Source organism: Marmota flaviventris, chromosome 17, assembly GCF_047511675.1.
Source record: "Marmota flaviventris isolate mMarFla1 chromosome 17, mMarFla1.hap1, whole genome shotgun sequence".
In the NCBI taxonomy this organism is placed as follows: Eukaryota; Metazoa; Chordata; class Mammalia; order Rodentia; family Sciuridae; genus Marmota; species Marmota flaviventris.
The window spans coordinates 26645145-26657480 of record NC_092514.1 but is presented as its reverse complement, the minus strand read 5'-3'; the positions used below and the strand labels follow the sequence as shown (position 1 = coordinate 26657480).

The following is a 12336-nucleotide window of genomic DNA, read 5'->3' as shown; positions in this document are numbered from 1 at the left end:
TAGTGGGACACAAAGGTATTGTATCTTTTTAAAATTTTTTTTAATATTTTTTAGTTGTAGTTGGATATAATACCTTTATTTATTTGTTTTTATGTGGTGCTGAGGATTGAACCCAGGGCCTTGAACATGTTAGGCGAGTGCTCTCCCGCTGAGCTACAACCCCAGCCCCTGTACCTTTTTTTTAAAATGTATTTTTATGTGGTGCTGAGGATTGAACCCAGGGCCTCACACACACTAGGCTAGTGCTGTATCGCTGAGCCACAACCCCAGCCCCACATATCTATTTTAATGAACCCTATTTATTGTTTTTTTTTTTTTTTTTTTTTTTGCTACTCAAAATATAACAATGTGCCTAGTGGGAGCCCTTATAATTGAACATTAATACCTCTTAATACTGTCTGTGACTTTTTTGAGAGAACCCTTACCTTTTAACCACAACAGTATGTTCTGGGCTTATTCTATGTTGTTTATACCTGCCAAAAGACATGGAATCAGCTATCCTCCAAGGGTCCAAGTTTCTTTTAGTGGAGAATAATATTGTAGAACAAAATCAGGGCTTTAAGAAGCTGATGTAGGTGGGTTGGGGTGGTGGCTCAGTGGTAGAGCATTTGCCTAGCATGTGTGAGGCACTGGGTTCAATTCTCAGCACCATATATAAATAAATGAATAAAATAAAGGTTCATCAATGTCTAAAAATATTTTTTTAAAAAAGAGAGAAGCTGATGTAGGTAAAAAAAAGGACCATTATGTCTTTTTGGACCCTGTTAGTAGTGCTAGAGTTGGAAAGGTTAATTTTCCTTATATAAATAGTTGCTACAAGTAAATAAGAAAAAGACCAAAACCCAATAGAAAAATGAAATAGCCAGTTCACAAAAAAGGAAACATAAATAGCTCCTATAATATGAAAAGATGCTCAACTGTAGCCATCAAAAAATGCAAATTAAATTAAAATGGGGGTGCCATTTTTACCTATCAATAGAAGTGGTTATTATCACGCCATTGACATAGGCATTCTCATATCTTGGCTACTGGTGAAAGTGTAAATTTGTACAACTTTCTATGGCAGGAAATTTATCAATTTCTGCCAAAATTACACTTCCTTTTGGCTTATAAATTCTATTTCTAGGATTTTGTATTACAGATATGGTTACACAAAAGAAATGATGTATGCACCAGATTTATTCCTTTCAACAACAACAAAAGTTACAAAAGATTGTTGATTACTTAAAGTCTACCAATAAGGGACTGGCAGAGTATATACAGCAAAACTGTAGTTACCTTCACAAATAACAAGGAAGTTTTTAATGTTTTAATGCTAATATGAAATGATTTCCTGATTTATGTTGCACTATGGAAAAAACAAAGTGCAGAACAGTGTATAAAATGTGCTACCATGTGCAGGAAAAGAACAAAAATTATAGGTATACATTTGCTTGGGAATGTGCACAGAAGACACTAGCAACAGTGTGAACAGGGTGGATTGGAACTAGCAGAGAGGAAGAACCTAGTGAATATCACTTTGTACATTCTGAATTTTGAATTATGCGAATGTACTTTTGCCAAAAAGTAAATGAATCGGAAAATATGTGTTACCAACATATTTCCATCAACTTCTTTAGTGTTACTAGGTGTGCAGTATTCCATGGCATGGTGGCACCAGTTTATTTAAAATTTGTGTATTATTTACATTGCCTAATAGTTATTTGTTTACCTTATCTCCCCAAAAGGAACAATTTATTTATAATTGATTTTTTCAGCTCAGTGTGTTTCAGAAAATGCTCATTGACATCCTCAAGCCCAGACAGTGTGCTAATGCCAGGGGAGACAAAATTGAATTGTGTGGAGAATGTGGTTCCTGCCTAAGAGGAGCTCACATTAGTGGGAGTTATAGACATATAAATTACCACTATGCATTATGAAGTGTGCAATAATAGGAATATGTACAAGAGGGAAAGTCATAGAGGGAAAGTTGATTTGCTCTGCCTCAGTGAGAGGGGTAGAATTGCCAGGGAAGACTTTGCTGAAAAACTGGAGTTTAATCAGAGTTTGGAAGGATACACAGAATGTTCTAGGAGTAGGTCCTTGGAGAGAAGAGCATGGGGCATTCTGGGGAACTCATGGTTTCAGTCCAATGTGGAGGACCAGGCAATGAGGAAGGAATGCTGTAGGATGAGGAGAAGGAGGGCAGATGGGGATAACATAGGTGTTGAATATCAAGAAAGTTCATATCTGCAGATAACAAGGAAGGCAGACGCTTTTAAGCTCCAAAGTAATGAGCACAAAGGAAGCAAAGTGTACAAAAATTGATCGAATCCTTCAAATGCTGCGGAAGACCATGTCTTCTCGCCCACTACCTCTCCACTGCAACCTTAAGCGCGTCCTATGACCTGGGAGAAGCAATTTGCGAGGAGTTCCTATGTGTTTAGGTGGAGGAGGACTTTCCAGTCGTTCGGATTTGCCCCAAAGTCCACCCTAGGCGCTCACTCTTCTCACTGGGTTTTCCCGGGATTAGGTGTTGATTCCTTCTTGTAGGCTTTCCGCTCAAATCCTCTTCTGCTTCCTCCTCCCATCAAGATAATGGTTTGTACGCCCTGCCCCCAATAGGGCCCCGCCTTTTGGGGACTGGGGCTGAGCTCTAAACTGATAGAACTGGGGGCCCCTGATCATATTCTGGCGAGGTCGGGTGGAGACGTGCCACTGACGACCCGACTTTCGAGAGGGCGGGGTCTCGGGCTCTATTATTTAATGCTTCCACCCTTCTTCGTTCTCAGAACCCGTTAAGCGGCTTTGAGCAAGATGGGTGTCTATCGCGTCCGCGTGTCCACTGGTACCTCTCTGTACGCGGGCTCCGCTAACCAGGTGCAACTGTGGTTGGTCGGCCAGCACGGGGAGGCGGCGCTCGGCGTGCTGCTAAGGCCAGCCAGAGACCAGGTGAGCTGCAGGGAGTCGGGTGGGTGGGCTGCGCCCTTGGCCTGAGATGCGTCAAGTCCCGGTGACTAGGCGCGTCCCAGCCCGCCTCCTCTTTATCCGAGCTGAGCGTGCGAGCCTACGGCTCCAGGGGGTCTGCCGCGTGCAGCGGCCTAGAGGGTTTCTTAGAGGGCTTCAATAACTGTCCTCGCTCCTGGCTTCCTTGGAATTGACTTGGCTCCCCCGCACACCTCATTCCACAGAGTTCTATTGTCACCAAACACTGCGGTCACCGGAGCAGCCGTCTGTCCTGTTTTCCTATTTTTAAAAGCTGCTCTCTCAAATTTTCTCTACTGGTGCTAGATCTCTGATCTTGGGGACTTGGAATGGGGGAAGGGTGGGAGAAAGGAGGCAAGACCTGTGAACTCTCAGTTTCCTTGCCGTTTCTGTTACTTTTTTTCACCTGCTGACTCCCAAATTCCCATCATCCGTCCAGCTGTCTCCCAGCCTTCCAGATCCGGATGCTGGCCCCAAGGATGTTTCAGAGGAATGTGTAGAAAGGAGATGCCCCTCTTTTTCACTATTAACCCTCCCCTGTCTTTTCTCTCTTGGGCATGTCCCCCATCACTGTTCTGATAAATGCCTCACCCCGATCACCAGTGTCTCCTTGACCTTGTGTCACCTTCACCCTCTTAGCTGGCTTTCCCGCCTCTGTTTCTAACCCTTCTGAAGCCAGTCAATTTCTCCCCCAGTATATTCCCGACCTTAAAACAAAATTCTCCTGCTGAAAACATTTGAATGGCTCCCGCTTGTTTTCAGGACCAAATCCAAAACATTGGCTTAACTTTTAAGACTCACCATCGGATCTTGCGCGTCTGGCGCTTTGTGCTCCAGTTCCACGAAGCTGGTGGCCTTCTCCGCCTGCTCTCTCTGTGGACTCTGCCTGGAACACCTTTTCCTTGCCTTTGCCTCGCTCTCACTCCCAGCTGACTAAGCCCTCTCCACCTCAAGGCTTCCGCTTGGATAGAATGTCTTCTGGGAAACCTACCTCCAGGAGGGGCGGGGTGCCTGGCCGCCCTCAGCCTTGGCTGGGGTCTCACCGCTGTAACTATGGGATCGAGCTCCTCTGCCAGCATAACAGTGTGCTCTTCAGCCTGCAGCGCAGGGTTCCCAGTGCCTGATCCTTGCGAGCGCTTGACCCAATCAATGAAATAGGGAGGAAATTAGTAAGGAAAGAGAGCACCTTTCCATCTCTTGTCCTTTACCTTCTCACTGTGGGTTGAGTTATTTGGCATCTCAGAATAGGGTCTTGGGGGCCCCTGCTCAATGTGGACTCCCTTTATCTCGCTCCCCTTTCCCTGAAGTCCGGGGAAAGCAGTCCAGGGAAAGCAAGACCCAGCCCAAGTACACAATCCTGTGGGTCCCACTGATTCTGAACCTCTCAGCATGGATGCTGAATTGTCGCCTACAGGAACAGGAGTTCAAGGTGGAAGTCTCAGAGTACTTGGGGTCCCTGCTGTTTGTGAAAGTGCGCAAAAGGCACCTCATTAAGGATGACAACTGGTTCTGCAACTGGATCTCTGTGCAGGGCCCTGGAGGTGGAGGGCCTGAGTACAGGTTCCCTTGTTACCGTTGGGTGCAGGGCAACCACATCTTGAGCCTTGCTGAGGGCACTGGTAAGCACCAGGGACAAGTGTGTGAGAAGGCACAAGAGAGGCTGAAGGTCTGTGTGTGTGTGTGTGTGCGCGTGCGCAGATGTGGAAGCTAGAACCTGGAGGGTAGGAGTTGTTTGGGAATTGTCAAAACAGAAGGTTACTGGCACAGGTGTCAAGGAGACAGGAGAGGGACATGAAGCTGTAGGGGCCAGCTAGAAGGACCAAGAAGATAGGGATAGGGTCAGGCCCTCAGTGAAGTCATACCATGCCCTCCTTTACTTTCAGGCTGCACAGTGGTTGAAGACTCTCAAGGCCTTTTCAAGAAGCACAGGGAAGAGGAACTGGAGGAGAGAAGGAAGTTGTACAAGTTAGTCTCCTGTAGGGCATGATGTAACATGTGGGGCATGTTGCATCAGAAAAGAGAAAACCTAACTTGCTGGCTGCTACCTGCTTCCTGGTCCTGGGGCCGTACATGGCTAGGATGGTGTCTGGCAATCAGCCAGAAGGCATTACTGTAGGTTGTGACACAAAATCGGACCACCTCTAGGATAGAACACCTCAGAACCCTTCTGCCCTGGTGGACAGCTCGTGTCACCCATTACCATATACCCTGTAGGATGGGTATACACATGAACTCTCCCCACCCTGCTGACCTTTATCCTGATTGGCTCCTGTACATTATATTAGTTGTGTGTGTTTTCCCAATAAACCAGCTCCTGCTTTGACTGGTCTCCCTGATGCATCTGATTGTCCTCTGGCGAGGGACCCTCTCCTTTCTTGACTCGTCCAGTCGGGGCGAGCTCTCCCCATCTCTCCCGCAGGTCGTAGGTTGGGAGGGAATGAGGGCTAAAAACCCCAACAGTCGCCCATCCCCTGACTCATGATGAGTGGTTAATTCTCTGGAATACCAATGCCTGATTTTATTTCTGCCCCCGCAGGTGGGGTAACTGGAAGGCTGGCTTAGTCCTGAATGTGGCTGGGACTAGTTTATCTGACCTCCCTGAAGATGAGCGATTTCTGGAAAACAAGAGAGTTGACTTTGAAGCTTCACTGGCCGTAGGGTGAGACCAAGGGGGCCCTGGTGAGAATCTTGATCTAGTGGAGGCCAATAGGCCTATGTACTGCACTGGACTGACCAGTCCAAGATAGGTGCCCGTGGCTGTAGTGTTTGCGTCTATGACTAAGTGTCTAACTGTTTGCCCTATTCTTCCCTGAAGGCTGGCTGACCTGGCTGTCAAAAGATCTGTGAATTTTCTGAGTAACTGGAATGATGTGGATGACTATAACCGGATTTTTTGGTGTGGCTACAGCAAGCTGGCTGGTTAGTCCCACCTACCCCAGTACTTCTCCCTGGACCTTTTATTACCTAGATCCCACCCAGTCTGGGTTAATGAAAGAACCAGGGTTGGGAGACCAGAGGTTTAGATCCCCTGATAAGCTGGGGTCAAATGAGGATGGTTTGGTGGGGGTCAGGAGGACCAGGAGCTCAGGTCTCATAGCATGCTCTACTGCCATTCCCCAGAGCGAGTGCGGCAGTCCTGGAAGGAGGATGCCTTCTTTGGGTATCAGTTTCTCAATGGCGCCAACCCCATGCTGCTGAGGCGCTCCATTCAGCTTCCTGAACGCCTAGTGTTTCCTCCAGGGATGGAGGAACTGCAGGCTCAGTTGCAGAAGGAGCTCAAGGTATGAACCCTAAGGAGATCGAACAGTGAAATGGGAGTGGTGTTAGCATCAACTGTGCTGCAGTAGGGTTCACCATGGGCCTGGCTTATGGCTGATTGGCAAGAAGGACTCTTACAGAAATCCTGAGCAATCCTGAGAAGTACAGCTCCATGGCTTTTCTTCCCACATGAGAGTGGTGCAATTGTGAAGGGTGGGGTGTATTAGGTGGGATGGTTGATAGACTGAGTCAAAATGAGGAAATAGGACTGAGCCTTGGTGCTATGGATTCAAGGAGTGTGCAGAACAATCAGGGCCAGAGGATTGTTAATCTGGGACAATTGATAGAGAAAATTCATAGGATTATAGGGTCAAGCAGACTTAGATTTGAATCCTGGTTCTTCTATTTGTAAGCTGTGTGAACTCAGACAAAATACCCAACTTCTCTGATTATCTATTTCATTTTCTATAAAACTGGGAATAATTCAAGTAGAATGTATACGAATTTCATGAGATAATATGCACATAATCCACTACTGGTACAAAGTAGGTGATGAAGACAAGTCAGTTTCCTTCTCTTTCTTCTCCATTTGGGGAATCAGGGTGGGGAGAAGACACCTTATGCTGAGAGAAGCCCTTGCCCTCTCCCCCACCCAGGAAGGCACCTTGTTTGAAGCTGATTTTTACCTACTGGATGGGATCAAGGCCAATGTCATCTGTAATCACCAACAGCACCTGGCTGCCCCTCTGGTCATGCTGAAACTGCAGCCTGATGGGCAACTCTTACCCATGGCCATTCAGGTGAGAGGACTTGGGATTTCTGCTCCTTGTTGGTTGGCCGTCTCAAATCAGCCCCTCATTCAAGTTCACTGAGGACCCACTCTCTGAGACACTGGAGGAGTCATTAAAGGAAGAAATGGGCAAAGTCTTTGATTTTAAGGGTTTTGCAGCCTCATTGGAAATATAGACAATACTAAAGTCAGAGACAGTCTGAAAGGAATCCCTGCAAGAAGGCCAGGACTTAGACAAATGGGAAGAGAGGAAGGACCTTTCCCCAGGGGCAAGATGTGTTGGGCAGAGAGGCCGAGGTAGAGAAGTCAGGAGATTCTCTGTGATTGGAGTGGGTGAATAATATGAGGTGAGAGGATAAAACCTAAGCCAAGCTAAGGAGTAGGGATAAGGGAAGCTGGGGATGGCTGTTGTGAAAGATGTTGTGGGCACCCTAGAGGGGAAGTTGTGTTTAGTGCCAGGTTTGGGGTCTCATGCTATAGCTCTGGGAGGTGAAGGACTCCCCTGGGGATAGAGACGGAGAGGAAAGATGGATAGGAGTGCAGAGGGAGATTCAACTGGATTCCAAAAGAGGGGAAAAGGGGGTGTCAGTCCATACCAGTAAAGAAGAAAAAAATGCCTGGGTAGGGTTTTGACTTGTCAATTTTGAAGCAATGGGGAAACATTCAAACTGTCTAGCAGGCAGCTGAGAACTGGAGACCCAGTCCTCTGTGCAGAGGTGATGTAGGAAGATCAGAGAGAGGCTGAGGTTTCTGAACAAGACTGTGGGATGAAGGGTTTGATTCCTGTCCACATTGTGGGAACTGAAAGGGGAAGTGGAGGCAGGAGAAGGCTTGGTTTCTGCTGAAGGCTGAGCGCATTGAGGCTTGTCCAACATCAATGCACTGCTCTGAATGGATAAGAGAAGGGTGGTGGTGGGAGAAATGGTAGCTGGAGTGGGAAGATGGAGAAAGACAGGGAAATGTGGAGGAGGAAGGGACAGGTAACATGCAAGAGAGGGAAAATGGTTGGGCACCTGACACTCAGCCCCTCTTCCAACTTTTTCTTCCCACTCTTGTCTTTGCTCCAGCTCCAACTGCCAAAGATCGGATCTATTCCGCCACCGCTTTTCCTGCCCACGGATCCCCCAGTGGTCTGGCTCTTGGCCAAATGCTGGGTCCGTAGCTCTGAATTCCAGCTTCATGAGCTGCAGTCTCATCTTCTGAGAGGACACTTGATGGCTGAGGTCTTTGCTGTGGCCACCATGAGGTGCCTTCCATCAGTACATCCTGTCTTCAAGGTAATACCTTATTCCCAACTCAACTCTCTTGCCTGCTTCTCTTTCCACCTCACTGCACATTCCCGCCTCTGGAGGGGTCCCCGTGTGATATCTCAGTGCTTTTTGAGAACCAGCAACGGAAAACAAGAGAGCTAGGGAGTGGGAGAGGGCCTGTCCTGCATTCTCAATTGCTTTTGTCACCTCCCAGTCCCAAGGGGGCGAACATGTTTCTTGGGGAGAGGAGTAAAAAAATTACTGTTTTTTTTTTTTATCTATAAAGCACAGATATTCATACGTTAAGGCTAATGACTAAAGATTCCATCCATAGGGGACCGTGCAAATAACATAAAAGACTTTCACATAAAAGATTTGAAAAGTTCTAAAATAGTAACATAGGCCAGTTAAAGGGGCTCAAGTCAGCAATTAGGGCAACACATTCACTCATTCAAAATGGTTATTGGGTGCAAGAATCATTCTAGATGCCAGTGGTAACATCTGGATCAGACAATGTCCTGATCTTTTGGGATTTTCATCTCCAATGAGGGCAGACTATAAAGATTGTGTTGCAATATAGGGGCTGTGACAAGTACGACAGAGGGAATCAGAGCAGGGTGGTGTGATGGTGAGTTTAGATTGGGTGTCAGGAAAGGTTCCCTCAAGGAAGTGACATAAAGGGTGAGAAAACAAGAAGCCAGCCAATGAAATGGTCAAGGGCCCTCGGTGTTCCAGGCTAGTGGGACAGCCTGTGCAGGGACCCTGACATAGAATGATCTTGACTTGTCTGAAGAACAGAAAGAAGGGGAGTGTGGTGGATAAGGGGAGAGGGAAGCAGGAGATTCTGGAGGCAGGTGTGGGTCTTACCTCGAAGGGGACTATTATTCCCCTCAAGGGAGTGTGTGACAATCACTGTGTGTGTGTGTGTGTGTGTGTGTGTGTGAAAAAATATTATCTTCATGTATAAAGCATAGATATTATAGCACAGAAACAGGTATACAGTCTGTTTGTAGCATTAACATTTCTTGGATGAATGTGAGATTAGGAAAAAATGTCTCAAAAATATTCTTATGGGGGTTTTAATAAAAAATTTTGAAGAATATTCACCTAGACTTATGAAAAGAATATGAGAAGAAAAGGAGAGTGATTTCTTTCAGTTATCAAAAAGCACTAAGCCAGTGGTTTGTGGAAGGAGTTAGGCAGTGCAGATTAGTAGCAAACTCTTGGTGTTGAGGGGCCACTGAGCCCCAGGTCTGTGCTTTTCCTGAAGACCTGTTCTTTCCTCCCCTTTCCACGCTGGTTTCTGCAGGGTCCTGCTACAGATCTCTTTTGACTTTGCCCTTGCCTGCTTTTCTTCTTTTAGCTTATAGTTCCTCACCTGCGATACACCATGGAAATTAACCTTCGGGCCAGGAATGGGCTGGTCTCAGACTGTGGAATTTTTGACCAGGTATGGGGAAAGAAGGGGGGATTCAGATTCTGGGTTCACTCTCCTTGCTGGCTCTAGCTTCTGACAGCTTGACTTGCCTGTCTCTCCTCAATCCTCAGGTGGTGAGCGTAGGTGGGGGAGGCCATCTGGATCTGCTGAGGCGTGCTGGAGGTCTTCTGACCTATAGCTCATTATGTCCCCCTGATGACTTAGCTGACCGGGGGCTCCTGGAAGTCAAGTCTTCCTACTATGCTCAAGATGCACTGCGGCTCTGGGAAATCATCCGTCGGTAAGGCAAGCAGGGAGGCAGGGCAGGTGGGGTGAGGGTGAGGGTGGAGAAGAAGGCTAGGAGAACAGGAGGGCTGTATCTTGGTTGGGGAGCTGGATGCCCTGAATTGGCCATGTGAACAAGGAGCTGAGAGCTTCAGCTCTTCTTGCCCTGACCTCTTGTCTGGCAGGTATGTGGAAGGAATTATGGATCTGTACTATAAGACAGATGTGGCTGTGAGAGATGACCCTGAGCTGCAGAACTGGTGTCGAGAGATCACTGAAATTGGGCTGCTAGGGGCCCAGGACCGAGGTAATCAGAGTTCCTGTCCTCAGAACTAAGACAAAAGTTATAAGAGACCTCTCCAGAATCCTCTCTTCTTATGTAGAATCTTCCAGAAGCATTTCCAACCCATATAAAATCCAAAAGCCTCCTAGACACAGTAGGAGTAGTGCTAAAAAATGTTTATCAACTGGCTCTCCAGAAAAAAGAGCCCTGCCTGGTAGCATTTGCCCATTTCTGTGACTACCAGCATGCTGAACAGTTGAGAAGTTGACATCTTTGTGAGCCAGCCCCAGCACCCGACTGATTGGGATCCTCCCAGCAGAGGTCCTCCATCCCCTGCCCCGTACCGGCTCTCAGGTCAATTTCCACAGGTCACTGAGAGTTGCTGGCATCCCTCTTTACTACCCTTTTCTCCTCTCTTTGCCTTTTCTCTCTCAGTTCTGCTCCTGTGCCTGACCCCACAACTTTAACTCTCCCCACTTCTTGTAGGGTTTCCCACCTCTCTCCAGTCTCGGGCCCAGGCTTGCCACTTTGTCACCATGTGCATCTTCACCTGCACTGGGCAGCACTCTTCCATTCACCTGGGCCAGGTACTTAACCTTGACTGTTAACCTGGGCAACCGGGAATTTGTGGCCTTCAGTGGGGGGAGGGAGCTGAATACAGGTGAGCCAAAGGGTTTTCATGCTTAGCAGGCCTTGATTCTAGATTCCTGCTCCTATTTAGTTGGATTGGTTCTCTTGGATCCCTAATGCACCCTGCACCATGAGGCTGCCCCCACCAACTACCAAGGATGCCACTATGGAGACAGTGATGGCCACACTGCCCAGTGTTAATCAGGCTACTCTCCAGATGTCCATCATTTGGCAACTTGGCAGACGCCAGCCCATTATGGTGAGAACCAGATGCCCCGAGGGCCTGGGGAAGGAGGCAAAGGGGGAGGTGTGGTGCCCTGAACGGGGCTCATAGGTTCTAAGCTGTGTTTTCCTCTCCATCCCAGGTGCCTCTGGGCCAGCATGAGGAGGAGTATTTTTCAAGTCCTGGGCCCAAGGCTGTGCTGAAGAGGTTCAGGGAGGAGCTGGCTGTCCTGGACAAGGAAATCGAGGTCCGGAATGAAAACCTAAACATACCCTATGAGTACCTGAGACCCAGCCTGGTGGAAAATAGTGTGGCCATATGAGTGTCCCAAGCTTTTGGTTGTTTTAGCTCTCCTCCGCCCAAACCACAGCCACCCTTCCCAAATGTGACCTTTCCCTTGTCTCTGCCCCTTGGAACATATTTCATTTTAGATGCGTCATCTAGGTGCCTCTATTCTTTCCTCTTTTCCTCCCTCCCTCTCTTCTTTGCTTACCATTCAGATCTCCTCTAGGGCCAATAATAGCCACCTTTTACAAACTATTTCAAGAATATGATAGAATGATAGCATATATATTGCACCACACCTTTTATGAATTGAATTTGATTTTGAACCTAAATTTTAATAACAGCAAAAGATGTTTTACACTAGTGATAGAAAAGAGCTTACACCCAGCTATTTTAAATAAAGTATTGCTAAAAGAATATAAAGCATCAAAAATGTTTTTTTCTTTTTTTTTTTTTTTTACTGGATAGGATTTAGCATGTGTCCTGAAGCCAGACACATACTATAATGCAAACCATTAACACAGAGATTCTAAAAAAAAAAAAAAATGTCGACACTCAGGATTTTCATTTTATGACTCACTTAGAAAATGATAAGTGAAGGTAAGCTGTCAAATTTAAGAAGATGCTCTGGAGAGGTTTAGTCTCAGGTTTCAGCCTGAGGGATTCATCTCTCTAACCTATTTGCAGTTTATCAGTTGGAAAGTTCAAAATTAACATACTTCATGGGAAGAATACTAAAAATCTATTGATTGTCTTAGTGAGCACAACAAGGATTCAAGGAAATTCAACTCTGTATGTGGGTAAAATTAGGAAAAACAAACTTGGGAGTTTTGTTTCTTCATATAATAATAATCTGTAACCATCCATTTAAAAGCAGAAACTAATAGTATACAGGAACCAAAAACGTTTCCTTTACAATATAAGCAAAGTTGCTTCTTGCCCTGATTCTAT

The 12336-nt window shown here is 46.6% G+C and overlaps 1 protein-coding gene across 1 annotated transcript; it reads left to right on the top strand.

Annotated features, from left to right (window-relative positions):
* The first annotated feature begins 2634 nt into the window (after positions 1 to 2634).
* Alox15 (arachidonate 15-lipoxygenase) lies at positions 2635 to 11802 on the top strand. The gene is made up of 14 exons (XM_027921815.3): positions 2635 to 2931; positions 4379 to 4583; positions 4848 to 4929; positions 5501 to 5623; positions 5780 to 5883; positions 6085 to 6245; positions 6879 to 7022; positions 8080 to 8289; positions 9626 to 9712; positions 9811 to 9980; positions 10150 to 10271; positions 10734 to 10834; positions 10969 to 11136; positions 11243 to 11802. Exons 1-14 carry the CDS (start codon positions 2797 to 2799, stop codon positions 11420 to 11422), a joined length of 1992 nt encoding a protein of 663 aa, XP_027777616.1. The 5' UTR covers positions 2635 to 2796; the 3' UTR covers positions 11423 to 11802.
* Positions 11803 to 12336: the final 534 nt, after the last annotated feature.

Coding starts and splice junctions, on each gene's coding strand:
- Alox15 (XM_027921815.3), top strand. CDS start 2,797: ATGGGTGTCTATCGCGTCCGCGTGTCCACTGGTACCTCTCTGTACGCG. Junction 2,932..4,378: donor TAAGGCCAGCCAGAGACCAG/GTGAGCTGCAGG, acceptor TGTCGCCTACAG/GAACAGGAGTTCAAGGTGGA. Junction 10,272..10,733: donor GCTAGGGGCCCAGGACCGAG/GTAATCAGAGTT, acceptor CACTTCTTGTAG/GGTTTCCCACCTCTCTCCAG.